The sequence below is a fragment of the Gopherus evgoodei genome, chromosome 2, assembly GCF_007399415.2.
Source record: "Gopherus evgoodei ecotype Sinaloan lineage chromosome 2, rGopEvg1_v1.p, whole genome shotgun sequence".
In the NCBI taxonomy this organism is placed as follows: Eukaryota; Metazoa; Chordata; order Testudines; family Testudinidae; genus Gopherus; species Gopherus evgoodei.
This window is the reverse complement of record NC_044323.1, coordinates 236,270,413-236,285,098: the sequence shown is the minus strand read 5'-3', so window position 1 is coordinate 236,285,098 and position 14,686 is coordinate 236,270,413. Positions and strand designations below refer to the sequence as shown.

Here is a 14,686-nt window from a genome sequence, read left to right as displayed (position 1 = left end):
GGTCATGAGCAAGCCTACCTCCAACTCTTTAAATATTACAAATGTGCCTAAATGGGAATTAGGCACTGGAAAAGACAATCAAATCATCACCAAAGTTCCTAAATTCTGCCCTTCATTCTTTGAAAAAATAGTATATATTTAAAAATACAATTCTTGTTGTTTGACGTTTACTCTCTACCAGCAGAAATCTGATGAGTGGTGTACCAAACAGTTCAGTAAAACTGAGGTGTCTTTTACAAAAGTAAACATTATATATTTCTTATTTAAATGCTCTGTATAAAGAAAGATTCACAATACTCATATAATGTTTATTTTATTACCATCTGGTGCTTTGCAATACATTGTTATTATTCCAGTCTTTAATAGGTAGACTAAAAAAATAAGTCATATCTAAAAAAGTACACAGTATTAGTTTAACCCATAATCAATATAGTAACTGACTCAAAGTCTGCTACATAGATGCTTTACAAACCAGAAAATATGTAATTCAAATCCATATGTCAAGAGATTTAACATTAAATTACAAATGTTATTTTTAACAAAGTTAAAATTATCTAACCACATGGCTGCTAGTTTGGGAGTTTTCAAAGAGAAACTGTTGATACACTGTATGAATGTATGTATTTATATATATATTAAAAGCAGTAATGCTCTAGGACTTTTACTGAGGAGTTACAAAAATATGTTCATCTGAAAAATATGCACATCTACTTCAATGCAAAAATTAAAACATTTTTAAGTGTTGTGCAAGCTTAATTGACTTCACACACTCTACGGTGTTACAAATGGAATAGTGCTGCTGTAATCATTTTAAACTGACAAATATGTATTCATACAGTACATATATACATACACTAGATATGTTGTGGGTATAACCCTGACTTTCAATTATGGGTAATTGCAAATATGTACCAACCTGGGAATCCACTACCTTGTGCATTTGAACTGTGGGAGGAATAATTTTCAAGGTGGTATTTCAATTCTAGGCAAAAAAGATTTCTAGCATGGAATTATCTTTTCTGCAGGACAGTCCTAGAAATGACAACTTGGCATGGTCAGTCACTGGGCAATTTGCAGTTGCTCATAGGTATTAGTATCTGCGCATCTCTTATGTATACAGTACATACATTTATACACACATAGCAGGCATGTACAGAGACTATATGCAAAAAAGCCCACATCAGTTACAGGCAGAAAAAATATCCTTAACAAGTTATGTTCTTGAAGGAAAAATGGTTAATGAATATATACAGTATATAAAAATCAATGCAGCCAGTTTAAAAAAAATATAATAAGTGAGTTCAATATTTTTTTATACATCAAAATCTAGATATCCTGAGATCGGTAGGTATTTCCATCTAATTTACAAATGCTTGGTGTACTGATGGAGTACAATTAGAAAAGCACTATGTGCAATTTTCAATGAGCACATAGAGAGAAAACATTTAAGGCAATGTGTTAATTTTAAGAACTATCCTGCAGACAGCATATTAAAACAACAACAGTGAAAATAAGCAACTATGTTGGCAGACACAAACTTGTCTAGCTGTAAAATTAACAAGTAAAGTATATTTGCATGAATATACTACAACTTTAGATTTTAAAGCTTCTAATTTTGAAGCTAATCAATGATACTTTCCTATTTTGAACTATTGTTTAGCCATTATCCAACAGAACAGGTACTCATATCTTCAGGTACTTGTCTTCTTATATACACAGTATATCTAACAATGGATTAGTGATACAAAAACTGATGCCATTCACCTATCATTTTCTTTCAGTAAAAGCAGAACCATGAGGCATAATAACAACTGAATTATTGAAATCATGGGAGTCTAATAAATGAAGTTACTGATTGAAATATAATTATTATCGTTCCTAATGAAATTTAGTTTGTTGGTTTACAGCCAAAACAATCAAAAGAGTAGCTCTGGCAGCTCTTGATTGCACTAAGAAGTTAAAGCTATTAACCTTTCCTAGATTTTCCTAGATTTTTCTAGATTTTTAAATATTCTATATATCCTTCACAGAATGAAAATTGTTATTACTCCTAAGATGCAGTGGCAATTACATTTATATATATACACATGTATTTATTTAAATTTTCTTCACAGATGTGTTTTAGTTGAGTTGTATGAAAAAATAAGTTACAAACACCAGTTATCTTCCCCAAATTGCTGTAATATATTGCAGTACAAATAAGCTACATAACTGGTTGCAGAAGAAAAGAAGATTTAACAATTCCTGCAAGTTATCACTTCTTGTCACTTGCAAGCATAAGAATTTATGAGAGGATAAACATAATATGTGTGATGAGAAACTATTTTTTAATCCTGTGTGTGTACATACCACGAGAGGTAAAGACATCCGTCACAACGTCAGGTACGAACATTAGTAAATATATAATTTAAGAGTAAGGCTTCTTCAATGCCAAGCTGAACTAATTGCAACTTAAATGGGTTAGGATGTGTGATTTATTTGGAAAATGGGGCCAAGTGCGAGGATATGCAAAGTGCAAGATGTCTGCAACTGAAATGGTTAGGATTGGGATTTTCAAAAGGTGGCTAAGCAAGTCAGGCACCCAATTCCCATAGAAATTCATTTGGAGTTGAGACCTAAACCCTTTAGATGCCTTTGAAAACATTATCTAAATACCTACATTCCTTCACAGCACACGCATTGGTTCTAAGAGGTGGAAGTTGCTTGCATAATGAGCCTATGAGAGTTGCATAAACTGCCAAAAATGTGTTTCCTAGAGAAAGTAGAGCTGGGCACTCAACCTTTTTGTCTTCCCAACCCCATAGGTATTTGGAGCATATAATGTAAAAATAGATGCACAAACACAGGGCCAAAATCTTCAATGCCTACTCAGAAAAAACTCTAACTGAAGAGTTTGGTTCAGTGACTTTGTCTAATACCAATTTGACCTCAGTGTTTAATAAATATCTATTATCTTGTGCTTTCAAATGCAAACAAAAGCCAATCAAAACAACCATATCATACCAGTGGCATATTTACACTCCTGCACCGTCAATGTGACTCAGTTAATATTCAAACATAGGGAGCAATAAAGTAGCATCTCCTTATTTAGTCCCTGATAACATACGTTCATGTGGCAGATTCACTTCACTAGGATATATCATGCAGTAATATCAATTTCACTCACCTGATAGCACTCTTGCCTCTAAGTAAACATGTTATGTAGTCGAGTCTCACATGAAGACGGGGGCTCATACTTAATGATGACACCGTCATACTAAACATGTGCTACACAGCTAATGGTACCATCCCCGGCATGACAAAATAGTGCATTCCATGTATTTCTTGTATCCAACCAAGCAGAAGCTGAAGAGCTCTTGCAGCTTTCTGAATAGAGATGGGATTATCCTAGCCAATACTCCCTCTCTCAGTAAAATATGCAAGCTGTGAAATTCTCTACTATAATAGCAATTATATGAAACCAAACCCCAGCCCTTTATTTTCTACAAGTGTTGGGTCATCTCAGAAAAAGAATCTAGCTTTTCCTATTTCATTTTGTGTTTATCAAAACACATCAAAAAGTCACACCTTCCAACAAGTATTAGAAGGGTGTAAATATACAGAATGGAAGGAAAATTGTGACTTTATGAAACATTCAGTGTAACATGTTTTTGTCACAGTTTAAGGAAATTTAATAGATTTTACATTTAAGCTTGGATCACTGCTTAATTGGTATGAATACACACACACACACACACACTGAGCAGCTATATGTGCACATATATACACCTGTGTGTATACAAAAATATTTACTTTGTTACCAAAATTAAGTTCTTTAGAGCAAAATCAAGAATACTGAAGAAGGTAGGCATATTAATGTCTCCTCTGGAGAAAAGTAATAAACCCACTGTATGTCCTACATAAAGAACACTCTTTGCAAAGTACTCTGTACTGACATATTTCTGTATGAGTTAGAGTTAATAAATGTGTTGAAAATTCATAAATAAGTAAATATAGATCTGCTAAATCTATGATGTAGAGGGTTTTGTGCCAACGCACAACTATAACTAGCTGTAGTACAGAAAATACTTACACATTTAGATTATATATGCTACTCTCTAATATCTAACTATTACTAGTAGCAATATTTTAAAACATCATTTTTGCTTTAATGTGTATGAACGTGAAGGGTAATTTTGGTGCATTTATTTTCTCTAAAAACACTTTGGCCAGAAAACAATTAAACATGTATATTTGTCATGGTCCCTCAACATTCTTAATACAGTCTGCAAATTAAATCCATAATATTATAAAGTTACCAATCTCCAAAACCAACAACTTCTACAACTGTAAAATGTAACTGACAAAATATTGTATATGCTGGTATAAAAATATTAAGCTTCAAAACTATGCTTTATCTTAAATACTCTAAAATGCAAAATATTCCAGTTTAAAGCTAGAAGTTTGCCCTTCGCTCAATGTACACTGCTTAGCTGTTATAGCATGTATAATACTGTACAAAGATATACACTACTGTTTGGAGACCCCTGAAATACAGAAGCACAACAAGGTATATTTAAGACAGCTTTTACAGGTCAAAGTCTGAACTTCTTTCTAATTATGGGTGGAAATCGGACCCATAATGTCAATTTTCTCTAACTGAAGTTTATTTTTCATTCTTATGGCAACTTCAGAAAGGGTAAAACAGCACCATCAATTCACTATGCAGTAATAGGCTTCTTTAAACCCAGTACAACAATTGACCCCTTAAGACATAGCTGAATTTACTGTGTTGGAGCTCAATCTGTAAGTATTTATTCACATGAGTAGTCAGGTTGAAGTCAATGGGACTACTTGTGAGATTAATTCTTATTTTTAATAGGCATTTACAGCATATACCAGAACTGTTAATTTCCTTATTGCTAAAAATTAGGAAATTATGATAAAATATTGGTGGGAAAGAAGGGAATTAGCAGTGCATGGGACATCAAATGTGTCAAGTGTCAAACTCTGGAGGATTTATTTTAGGCTTTTTTCTCTTTTCGAGTTTATTCTGTGAACACAGGAACAGTTTTTATATGGTTCAGATGGAATCGCTTTGCCATTAGATACTTGCTTTCATGCTGCTGACAATGCATAATGGGGTTATTTGTGTTGCTGAACTGGCCACAAGAGATACAACCTGATTCCAGTGTAAAATTTCCAGGTAAAAACTCATAAAGTTCCTGTTTTATGGAAGGGAGACCATAGTGCATGGAGTCCAGAAATATTTTCTCCAGAAGTCAGTTGTCTAATGCTGATAGAAAAATATTAAGGACAGACACTTCTTTATCCTGAGTAAAGGACCTCTATTTATCAATTCTCCAAGCACGTTCTACTAGAATGCCATTTAATTTTGCTGTATAGTCCAATGTCTTAAAAGATGTTGCTTGATTACTTCTTGGGTAGTTCTCTTCATTCTTCCCCAGCAGGAGGTGGTGGCTGGCACAGCTTGTATAATCTGGCAAAATGAAAAAGAGCCATCATATTAGTCTGGGAGTACAGTCATTATTAAAATGGTCTGAAAGAGGCAAAACAAACTAAATCTGAAGTTATATTTTGGTGATCCAGTTGCTACAAATGCTAGCTGCAAAGTCAGTCCTTTCTCTCCACCACTCAGACAAGCAGAAGCCAGTGACTTTTGTAACCTCAGCTCCACTTAGGACAGCTCTGCTTTGCCTTGCCCTCTCAAGGACTGCAGTACATATGCACAGCAATTTGCGGACCCAATTCCTATTGGCCAGCCATTACATGTTTTATTAACTGTTTATTTTTTTCTCTATTTGTACGTGTCCTACAAAATGCTCCCATTTGGTCTTGGGTTCCAGCAGACTAAGACAGACATCAGATACACCACAAGTACATATGTCAGCCTTTGAATTTTGGAGAGAGAGACATTAACTGAAGTCAGATAGAGAAATTAAGGACTCAAGGTAACAGGTTCAATGAAAAATGAGATCAATACAGTCTGAAATAGTTGTGCGGCCAGTGTTTGTCAGCTCTTCCATTTATGAAGACTCTGACATTTCTATTAAGTCCTTTATCACAGGTTGGCTTTTAACAAATGTTTGTAAAGTTATCGTCACATTAATACACCTCTACCCCGATATAACGCTGTCCTCGGGAGCCAAAAAATCTTACCGTGTTATAGGTGAAACCATGTTATATCGAACTTGCTTTGATCCACTGGAGTGTGCAGCCCCGCCCCCCCAGAACGCTGCTTTACCACGTTATATCCAAATTCATGTTATATCGGGTCGCGTTATATCACGGTAGAGGTGTACCAAAAATAAAGGACAATTATTCTGACTTAAGGCTCACTATAGCGAGGACTTTTCTGTTCTATGAGAAAGGGTAGGAAAATGCCCATCGCTTTGCAGCATCTCCCCTCACACTGCAGCACTGTGACACAGTACTAAGAATGGTCTAATCTGGAGTCTACATATTTCCTGAGAGAAAGTGCATCATTGCAGCAGGTAGAAAGATATAATAAAAGGAAGAGACTAAGGAGTCTGGCAGAGCAGGGAGGAAGTGCGGCAGAATCCAAAATAAAGTGATCATTGCACATAAAGGAGTTAGATGTCAGGAGAATGTGACATTGACAAAGCCAGAGAGTAAGAAATAAAAATATGTTTAATGTGTTTGAGTATTATGAAAGATGCTGATACCTACACTTTGTGGTTTTGTGGTACCTGAATTTTTGCAGGGAAGTTTGCAAACTTCCAAACCAAACTTCAAATATCTTTAGAATCACAGAAGATTAAAGTTGGAAGAGATCTCAGGAAGTCATCTAATCCAACCCCCTGCTCAAAGCAGGATCAAACCCAGCTATATCATCCCAGCAAGGGCTTTGTCAAGCCGGGCCTTAAAAACCTCATGATGGAGATTCCACCACCTCCCTAGGTAACCACCCTCCTAGTGAAATAAGTTTTCCTAATATCCAACCTAGACCTCCCCAACTGCAACTTGAGACCATTGCTCCTTATTCTGTCATCTGCCACCACTGAGAACAGCCTAGCTCCATCCTCTTTGGAACCCCCCCTTCAGGTAGTTGAAGGCTGCTAACAAATCCTCCCTCACTCTTTTCTGCAGACCAGTTTCCTCGGCCTCTCATCATAAGTCATGTGCCGCAGCCCCCTAATCATTTTCATTGCCCTCCGCTGGACTGTCTTCAATTTGTCCACATCCTTTCTGTAGTGGGGGGGCCTCAACAGTGCCAAAGAGAGGGGAATAATCACTTCCCTCGATCTGCTGGCAATGCTCCTACTAATGCAGCCCAATATGCTGTTAGCCTTCCTGGCAAAAAAGGCACACTGCTGACTCATATCCAGCTTCTCATCTACTGTAAGCCCCAGGTCATTTTCTGCAGAACTGCCGCTTAGCCAGTCAGTCCTCAGCCTGTAGCAGTACATGGGATTCTTCCATCCTAAGTGCAGGACTCTGCACTTGTCCTTGTTGAACCTCATCAGATTTCTTTTAGCCCAATCCTCCAGTTTGTCTAGGTCACTCTGGACCCTATCCCTACCCTCCAGCATATCTAACTCTCCCCCTAGCTTAGTGTCATCTGTAAACTTGCTGAGGGTGCAATCCATCCCATCATCCAGATCATTAATGAAGATGTTGAACAAAACCGGCCCCAGAAGAGACCTCTGGGGCACTCCGCTTGATACTGGCTGCCAACTAGACATCAAGCTGTTGATCACTACCCGTTGAGCCTGATGAGCTAGCCAGCTTTCTATCCATCTTATAGTCCATTCATCCAATCCATACTTTTTTAACTTGCTGGCAAGAATACTGCGGGATACTGTATAAAAAACTTTGCTAAATTCAAGATAGATCATGTCCACCGCTTTCTCCATATCCACAAAACCAGTTATCTCATCATAGAGGGCAATCAGAGTGGTCAGGCATGACTTGCCCTTGGTGAATCCATGCTGGCTGTTCCTGATCACCTTCCTCTCCTCCAAGTGCTTCAAAATGGATTCCTTGAGGATCTACTGTATGATTTTTCCAGGGACTCAGGTGAGGCTGACCAGTCTGTAGTTCCCCGGATTCTTCTTCTTCCCTTTTTTAAAGGTGGACACTATTATTTGCCTTTTTCTCTAAGGAGTCATGGGTCAGACACTAGGTGGGTTCTGCCTTGCTGCCAGAAGCAATAAGAGGGAACTGAGAGAGGGTTGCACCTGCTCTGACCTTTCTGTCCTTGTAAAGGAGCACAATGTGGCACAGGTCACTAACATGGAACTAACCAACACCGCTATTCAGAAGACTTTGATCTCATGTGTTTGAGGTGCATGTGCACCCACAGTGGGATCCCTGCTGACACATATACTTGAAGCAGCAGCTCAGATACAATGCAGAGGAGATTAATTGTCAAGAAGTGATGCCTGGTTGCTCCATAAGTGATTTTTATAAGGAACTCATTAAGTGGTCTGTTCTCCTACTGGAGAAAAATTGGTGGAATCAGGGTTGCCAGAAAGAGTAGGGAAGCAGATGGTTCCTAAGAAGTAAGGGTAGGGGAATCCAGAAGATACTGTGTTAACTGGTTGGGAATGCAGAGACTTCCCCATGGTTAGACAGCTAAGGGGAAACAATGGCAACACATTCCACATTAAAAAGCCTCTCATGCTCCAGCTTATGTGGTATGAATTTTAATGTTTCTATTTTTGGGAAAACAAGATAAAACTTGCTAACACAAAATGATATAAATTCAGGAGATATTTCACACTACTGGTTTTACTTCCAAAGCTTTTAACATTTGGGTGACAAACTCCCCACCTTTGTAACTTATCAAATTGTGGTCAATTTCATTTGAATTGTTTTGGAGTTAAGCTCAAAAAAAGGAAAACACACACACACATGCACACACAGTTTTCTCTTTTAATTATTGATCAGAATCCTGAAGTCTCTCTCATATCAAGCTTTGTTGTTTTCCATTGTTTATGTTCTTAAATATTACATTATTTCCTTACTGGAATTTTAACACCTTAGTGGGTCTATTATCTGTTATCTACATATATTCCTGTTTATGAATCTATAGTATATCACTGTGTAATTATTATTCAACAACTGAATATTAGATTTTAATCAAACTGAGAGACTGTAAACAATAAGACAAACTTCAGAGTAAATTTTCAAAGTATTGCATGAAATTTTAATTCTGCAAGTAGTTTACTGTAATTGGAGTTATGTGGTTTTAAACCCAAGTAATTCTCTGGATATTAAGAAGCCAAACTTTGTCCATAAGTACAGTGAAGTCAATTTGAGCTGCATGCTTGTGACTGGGAGAATGATTAGGCACAAACTAGACAAATCATGGTCTTGGACACAAACAACTGATTCTACTATTTAGTTACCTTGGGACTGATTGTGGTGTTCGGTCCCTCACTCCTAAATTCTTGGCAGTGTTCTGCACTCTTGCTCCCTGCAAGAAAGAAAAAAGATTTTGCTTCACACCGAGCTAATGCAGTTTTAGTGTACCTACTGGGTGTATAATAGGTCAAGGATTAGATTTATCAATAAATAAACTTCACTATTGATGTCCTATGTAAATAATTATTTTCTTTTGAAGGCAACCAAGAAAAACACTTTCTGATAAAAGCTACTAAATATGATTTTATAAAGGTGCAAGAAAACAGACACAGCTGCTCTGTTCTTTCAGCTAATAACTACTCTTTCACTAACGTAAAAGGAGATACAAACAAAGATCTTCACAGAAAAAGTTTAACATTTAAGTTGTGAAGAAGCTAACAACTACACAACTCTAACACTTCTGATTCAGTTTTCCTGGCATTCCTCGCTCTTCTGAAGTTCTCACTCTTCCACAATTCCCATCGCAATCAGTGTGAGTTCTGAGTAAATATTACAGGTTCCATCTCACACCCAAGAATCCTCCTTATGAGCAATTGTCTGTTTAAGCACAGAAAAGGATGGCCTGTGCTCAAGGCACTAGATGAGGACACAGTAGATATGGGTTCTATTCTTGGCTCTGACACAGTCTTCCTGTATAACCTTGGCCAAGTTACTTACTCTCTCCGTGTCTCAGTTCCCCATTCATACGACAGGAATAATAATGCTTTCCTACCTCACAGGGATATTGTGACAATGAATTCATTTAAGCAGGAAAGCTGCTCAAATACTATATTGATGAGCAACACAGACAAGTGGTGCATCAATGGAAATTCATTAACCTGACTTTCCAAAAACAGTCAGCAAACAATGGCAGATCTGCTAGACTTATTATTATTGCTAATCAAAAAGAACAGCTCTAATATACCTACTATTGCCAATTTTTGTTTTCTGGTTTTTAAAGGAAGCAAAACTTATTCATTCTCTTTCTCTCTCTCTTTCCCCTCTCTTCCCCAGGTCAAATGCAAAACAAAATGAAGACAACAAATAACTGCACATCAAGATATAAATAGATTAATTTCATAATAATTAAAGTGAGAGAATATCAAATTTGTGTGGGATAGAGGTACAGTTGTATCTAAAACAAGACATCTGTAGTGACAAACTGTGCAAAGGTATGGCTAAGCCACTGATTGGATTGAGTATTAGAGTGAGTAAATAACTTGCATTTTGGCTAAAATTTGGTACCTCAGTCCATTACCACAATAAAATCCCCACAATACACAATAAAGAACTCAAACTAAAGATGGAATAGACTAAATAGCTGAAAGCAACAGGTATTCACAAGTAGAGTAAACAGACACATGCAACTTAAAAATCATTGTTTTGTTATCTATTTTTTAAGTTTAATGGTACTAAAGAAAAAAACAACCCACACTTATCTACTTAAACAACTCTAGAACAACCATGAAAAATTAAATTCACTAAATGGTTCATGAATAGCATTGCTTTCATGTTTTATAAAACACAATATATTCTGAGAAAGCAAAAATATTGATTAAACTTTTAACATTAGATATTGCCAAAACACACATCATTTGGTACATCTAATTTGAAAAATCCTGATGCCAATATCTCTATGACACATGAAACTCTACCGTCATTAATAAATCACTTTGAATTGTTTGACATGGGTATGTATATATCAAAGATAAATTGCTGATGGTCAAGATCGATGTGATTAACTTAACTGAATACCAGTGAATACATAATATATATGGGAATATATTAACATTAGTCATATGTAGATCCTGACTTTTAACATTGTAACTGCTTCCAAGGAAGAAAAATAACATTTTTATGTACATCACCCACTAGACAAATTAATCCTAATATCTAGCTAGCATAGTAAATCAGAAGTATTGATTTCAAAGGAGTCTGGCTTTATACATCCATCTAATATATTGTTTATTAAGAGAACAAATTAGACCTTACTTAAACCACCCCCACCAACAGGTTCATTTTTTCTGGGGGCTGGGACTCAGGATTACTGATAGCTTGCTATGTGATCCTTTATCCTCCATTTTAGTACATCTACATCACTTGCGAGTTTATTTTTTATTCAAGAAATAATTTGCTTTTAATTTTTTCTGAACATCTAATATTTTTAAACCAATAATAATCTGCATGTTGAAATTGCTAGTCCCATATTGGAGTAACAGATAGCACAGTTAAAGGGCATTAGAACTCTTTGCTCTGTGAACCAATAGTGCCTGGGCACTCATGGAAGATGACCTTTCTCTTTGGCTAGAGAAAGTTCCATCACCAGATCTGTAAATTGATTTATGAAGTGGTATTTCTATTGTCGTTAGAAAAAAAAAGACAGGCCCACTCTGCCAGGATACTTACATAAGAGCGGCCATACTGGGTCAGACCAAATGTCCAACTAGCCCAGTATCCAGTCTTCCAACAGTGGCCAATGCCAGGTGCTTCATAGGGAATGAACAGAATGGTAAATCATCAAGTAATCCATCCCCTGTCATCCACTCCCAGCATCTGGCAATCAGAGGCTAGGGGACACTCAAAGTATGGTGTTACATCCTGAATCATCTTGGCTAATAGCCATTGATGGATCTATCCTCCATGAACTTATCTAGTTCTTTTTTTGAACCCCGTTCACAATACTCCCAGCAATGATTTTCACAGGTTGACACTTGTTTAAGGAGGGCAAAAAGTGACCACGTTTTTGTGACATTCTGTACCCCAAAGCAATACCCTGGCACCCCCATATTTACAATGGTGATATAATTATGTTTTATGCAAAGTATACCTTGTAAGGTATCATTCTAAAAGTCTTGATCTGTTGAACATTAATATCCCATTGGAATATATGTGCTGCCATTGTATCTGAAGTTATGAATATTAATTATGTACCAGTATTTCAAATGTGTTTGCTCCTATAGTAACTTCCATAAGGTAGTTTACATCCAGTCTAGCCAGCACATTGTGAATGGGCTATTTAAGCTAATGGTTCAATAAATGAACACAGTGGGCCATGGCAAAAGCTTATCCCCACCTGATGGACTTTTCTGGGGACGTTCTATCCAGAATATGGCCCCTGCTATGACTTATCGAAACATGCAAGGGCATGTGACTGAAACATGTGATACTGGATTCCATCTGTTGCCTGTACTTTTCCACTAACTGTGCCTGGAGTTTTTCTTTGGGACAATGAAGTTCCCACCACATGGACGAAGCTATAAAAGAGGGGAGTGACATCATCACTTGGCCTCACTTCTCCCACAACTCAACACCTGGAAACATTGTAGGAACAAAGTCTGAACTGGGGATATGGTCCCAGGCTGAAGGGGTATGGAAGATTGTTTGCACCATCAGGATGAGACACTGCTTGATTCAAATCCTGTCTAGTGTATAGAACTTAGATTGCAATTTTGTTTTATTTCTTAGGTAACCAACTTTGATCTGTACACTATTACTTACAATCACTAAGAAACTATCTTTCTGTAGTTAATAAATCTGTTTTATATTTTTTAATCTAAAACAGTGTGTTGTTTGAAGTGCAAAGTGAAATCTGCTCACAAACAGGAGCTGATACAGTGTCCTCTCCACACTAAGGGAGGGGCAAACTGGGTAATAAACTTACACTGGTCAGGCTTCTGACCAGGGCTAGATGGTACAGCTCTGGGGTCCTAGGCTAGGGAGCTGTGGGGGATTAGCTGGAGCCTCTCTATTGTTGGTTCATGAGCGGTGGGCAAAAGCACTCATGTAACTGCAATTGGGTGTGTCCATGCTTATATATGACTGTGCAAGTGCAAGACCTGGAGAGGATTGCAGTTGTCAGAGCCTCACAGTGTGAGAGGGGGCCCAGATTGGTATGCCAGAGGGCTCAGCAGTATCCCAGTTCCAGGTTGCACTGCAGGAAAGTCTGTCACAGTTTTGAAAAAAAGTAGTTTACATTTGTGTCTATATAATCAACTGAGCATTAAATCTGTATTGCAGTGTTATAGAAAATGCACTGTCTTTGTATATCCACATTAAAGCAATGAAAAAATGTTATTCGGTGTAAGACAACACAAATCATGTTCCCAGGCTTTTCTGCCCAGTTACCTTTTCAGTCTCCTTCTCCATATCTTCTTCCATGTGGACTCTATGCAAACTATGAGCTCATCCTCAAGGCTTCTAATCTCTCCACATTTAAGTCTCTCTTGAAGATCCACTTTTGTCATGCTATTTACAGAGAATTAAGTGACGTGTGTGTGTGTGTGTATAGATCAGGGGTCAGCAACCTTTCAGAAGTGTTGTGCCAAGTCTTCATTTATTCACTCTATTTTAAGGTTTTGCGTGCCAGTAATACATTTTAACGTTTTTAGAAGTTCTCTTTCTACAAGTCTACAATATATAGCTAAACTATTGTATGTAAAGTGCATAAGGTTTTAAAAATGTTTAAGAAGCTTCATTCAAAATTAAATTAAAATGCAGAGCCCCTCTGAACCAGTGGCCAGGACTCGGGCAGTGCGAGTGCCAGTGAAAATCAGCTTGCATGCCGCATTTGGCACGCGTGCCATAGGTTGCCTACCCCTGGACACACACACACACACACACACACACACACACACACACACACACACACACACACACACACACACACACACACACACACACACACACACACACACGTTTGTTGTTCCTTTTGTCCTGTCCTCTGTTTACTTTCTGTTCTTAGATTGTCAAGTCAATTCCTTGGAGAAAAGAGCATCCTTCCTGAATGTTTGGAAAGTGGCTACCATGTAGTGATAAGAAAATTTTTAACAATAATCTCATATGATCAGTTATATCAATAGCTCAGCTCCCCTAACTATTACACATTCCAGGTGTTTGGGAATACTACTGAGGTCCCTGTTAAGGTTTTGTATTAGAATTCAGTCTTGACAACTTTGGAGTACATATTGTGACTGGAGATGAAAACGAAAGCTTTATGGAGTGTTTGAGTGTGTTATTAACAGAGCTGTAGGCAATATGAATGTGGAAAGGAATGCAAAAGTATTTCTCCTTAACTTTTTTCCATGCTTTTAAGGTTTTGGGTGGGTGGGTTGTGTTCTGATGCAACCTTAACAGCCATTAAATATAGGTTTTGTTTGTTAATTGCCTAGTTTTTAATACAGCTTTGTGTATTTCGGTGGATAGTGCCCCAAAAGTCATGGAGAAAGGAAACTGTATCTGCCTGGGAATCAGAGGAATAAACCATGCTGCTGAAGCCACTCAACTATGTTGACCCTCCTGAAGGGTATGAGAGGCTATG

At 37.3% G+C, this 14,686-nt stretch overlaps 1 protein-coding gene across 1 annotated transcript in view; it reads right to left on the bottom strand.

Moving 5' to 3' along the window:
• Positions 1–318: 318 nt before the first annotated feature.
• PREX2 (phosphatidylinositol-3,4,5-trisphosphate dependent Rac exchange factor 2) overlaps positions 319–14,686 on the bottom strand; it is a 307,653-nt gene continuing 293,285 nt past the window's right edge. The window contains 2 exon segments of the mRNA XM_030553242.1: positions 319–5,479; positions 9,375–9,442. Of these exon segments, the coding sequence (XP_030409102.1) occupies positions 5,434–5,479; positions 9,375–9,442 (114 nt within the window). The 3' untranslated portion in view covers positions 319–5,433.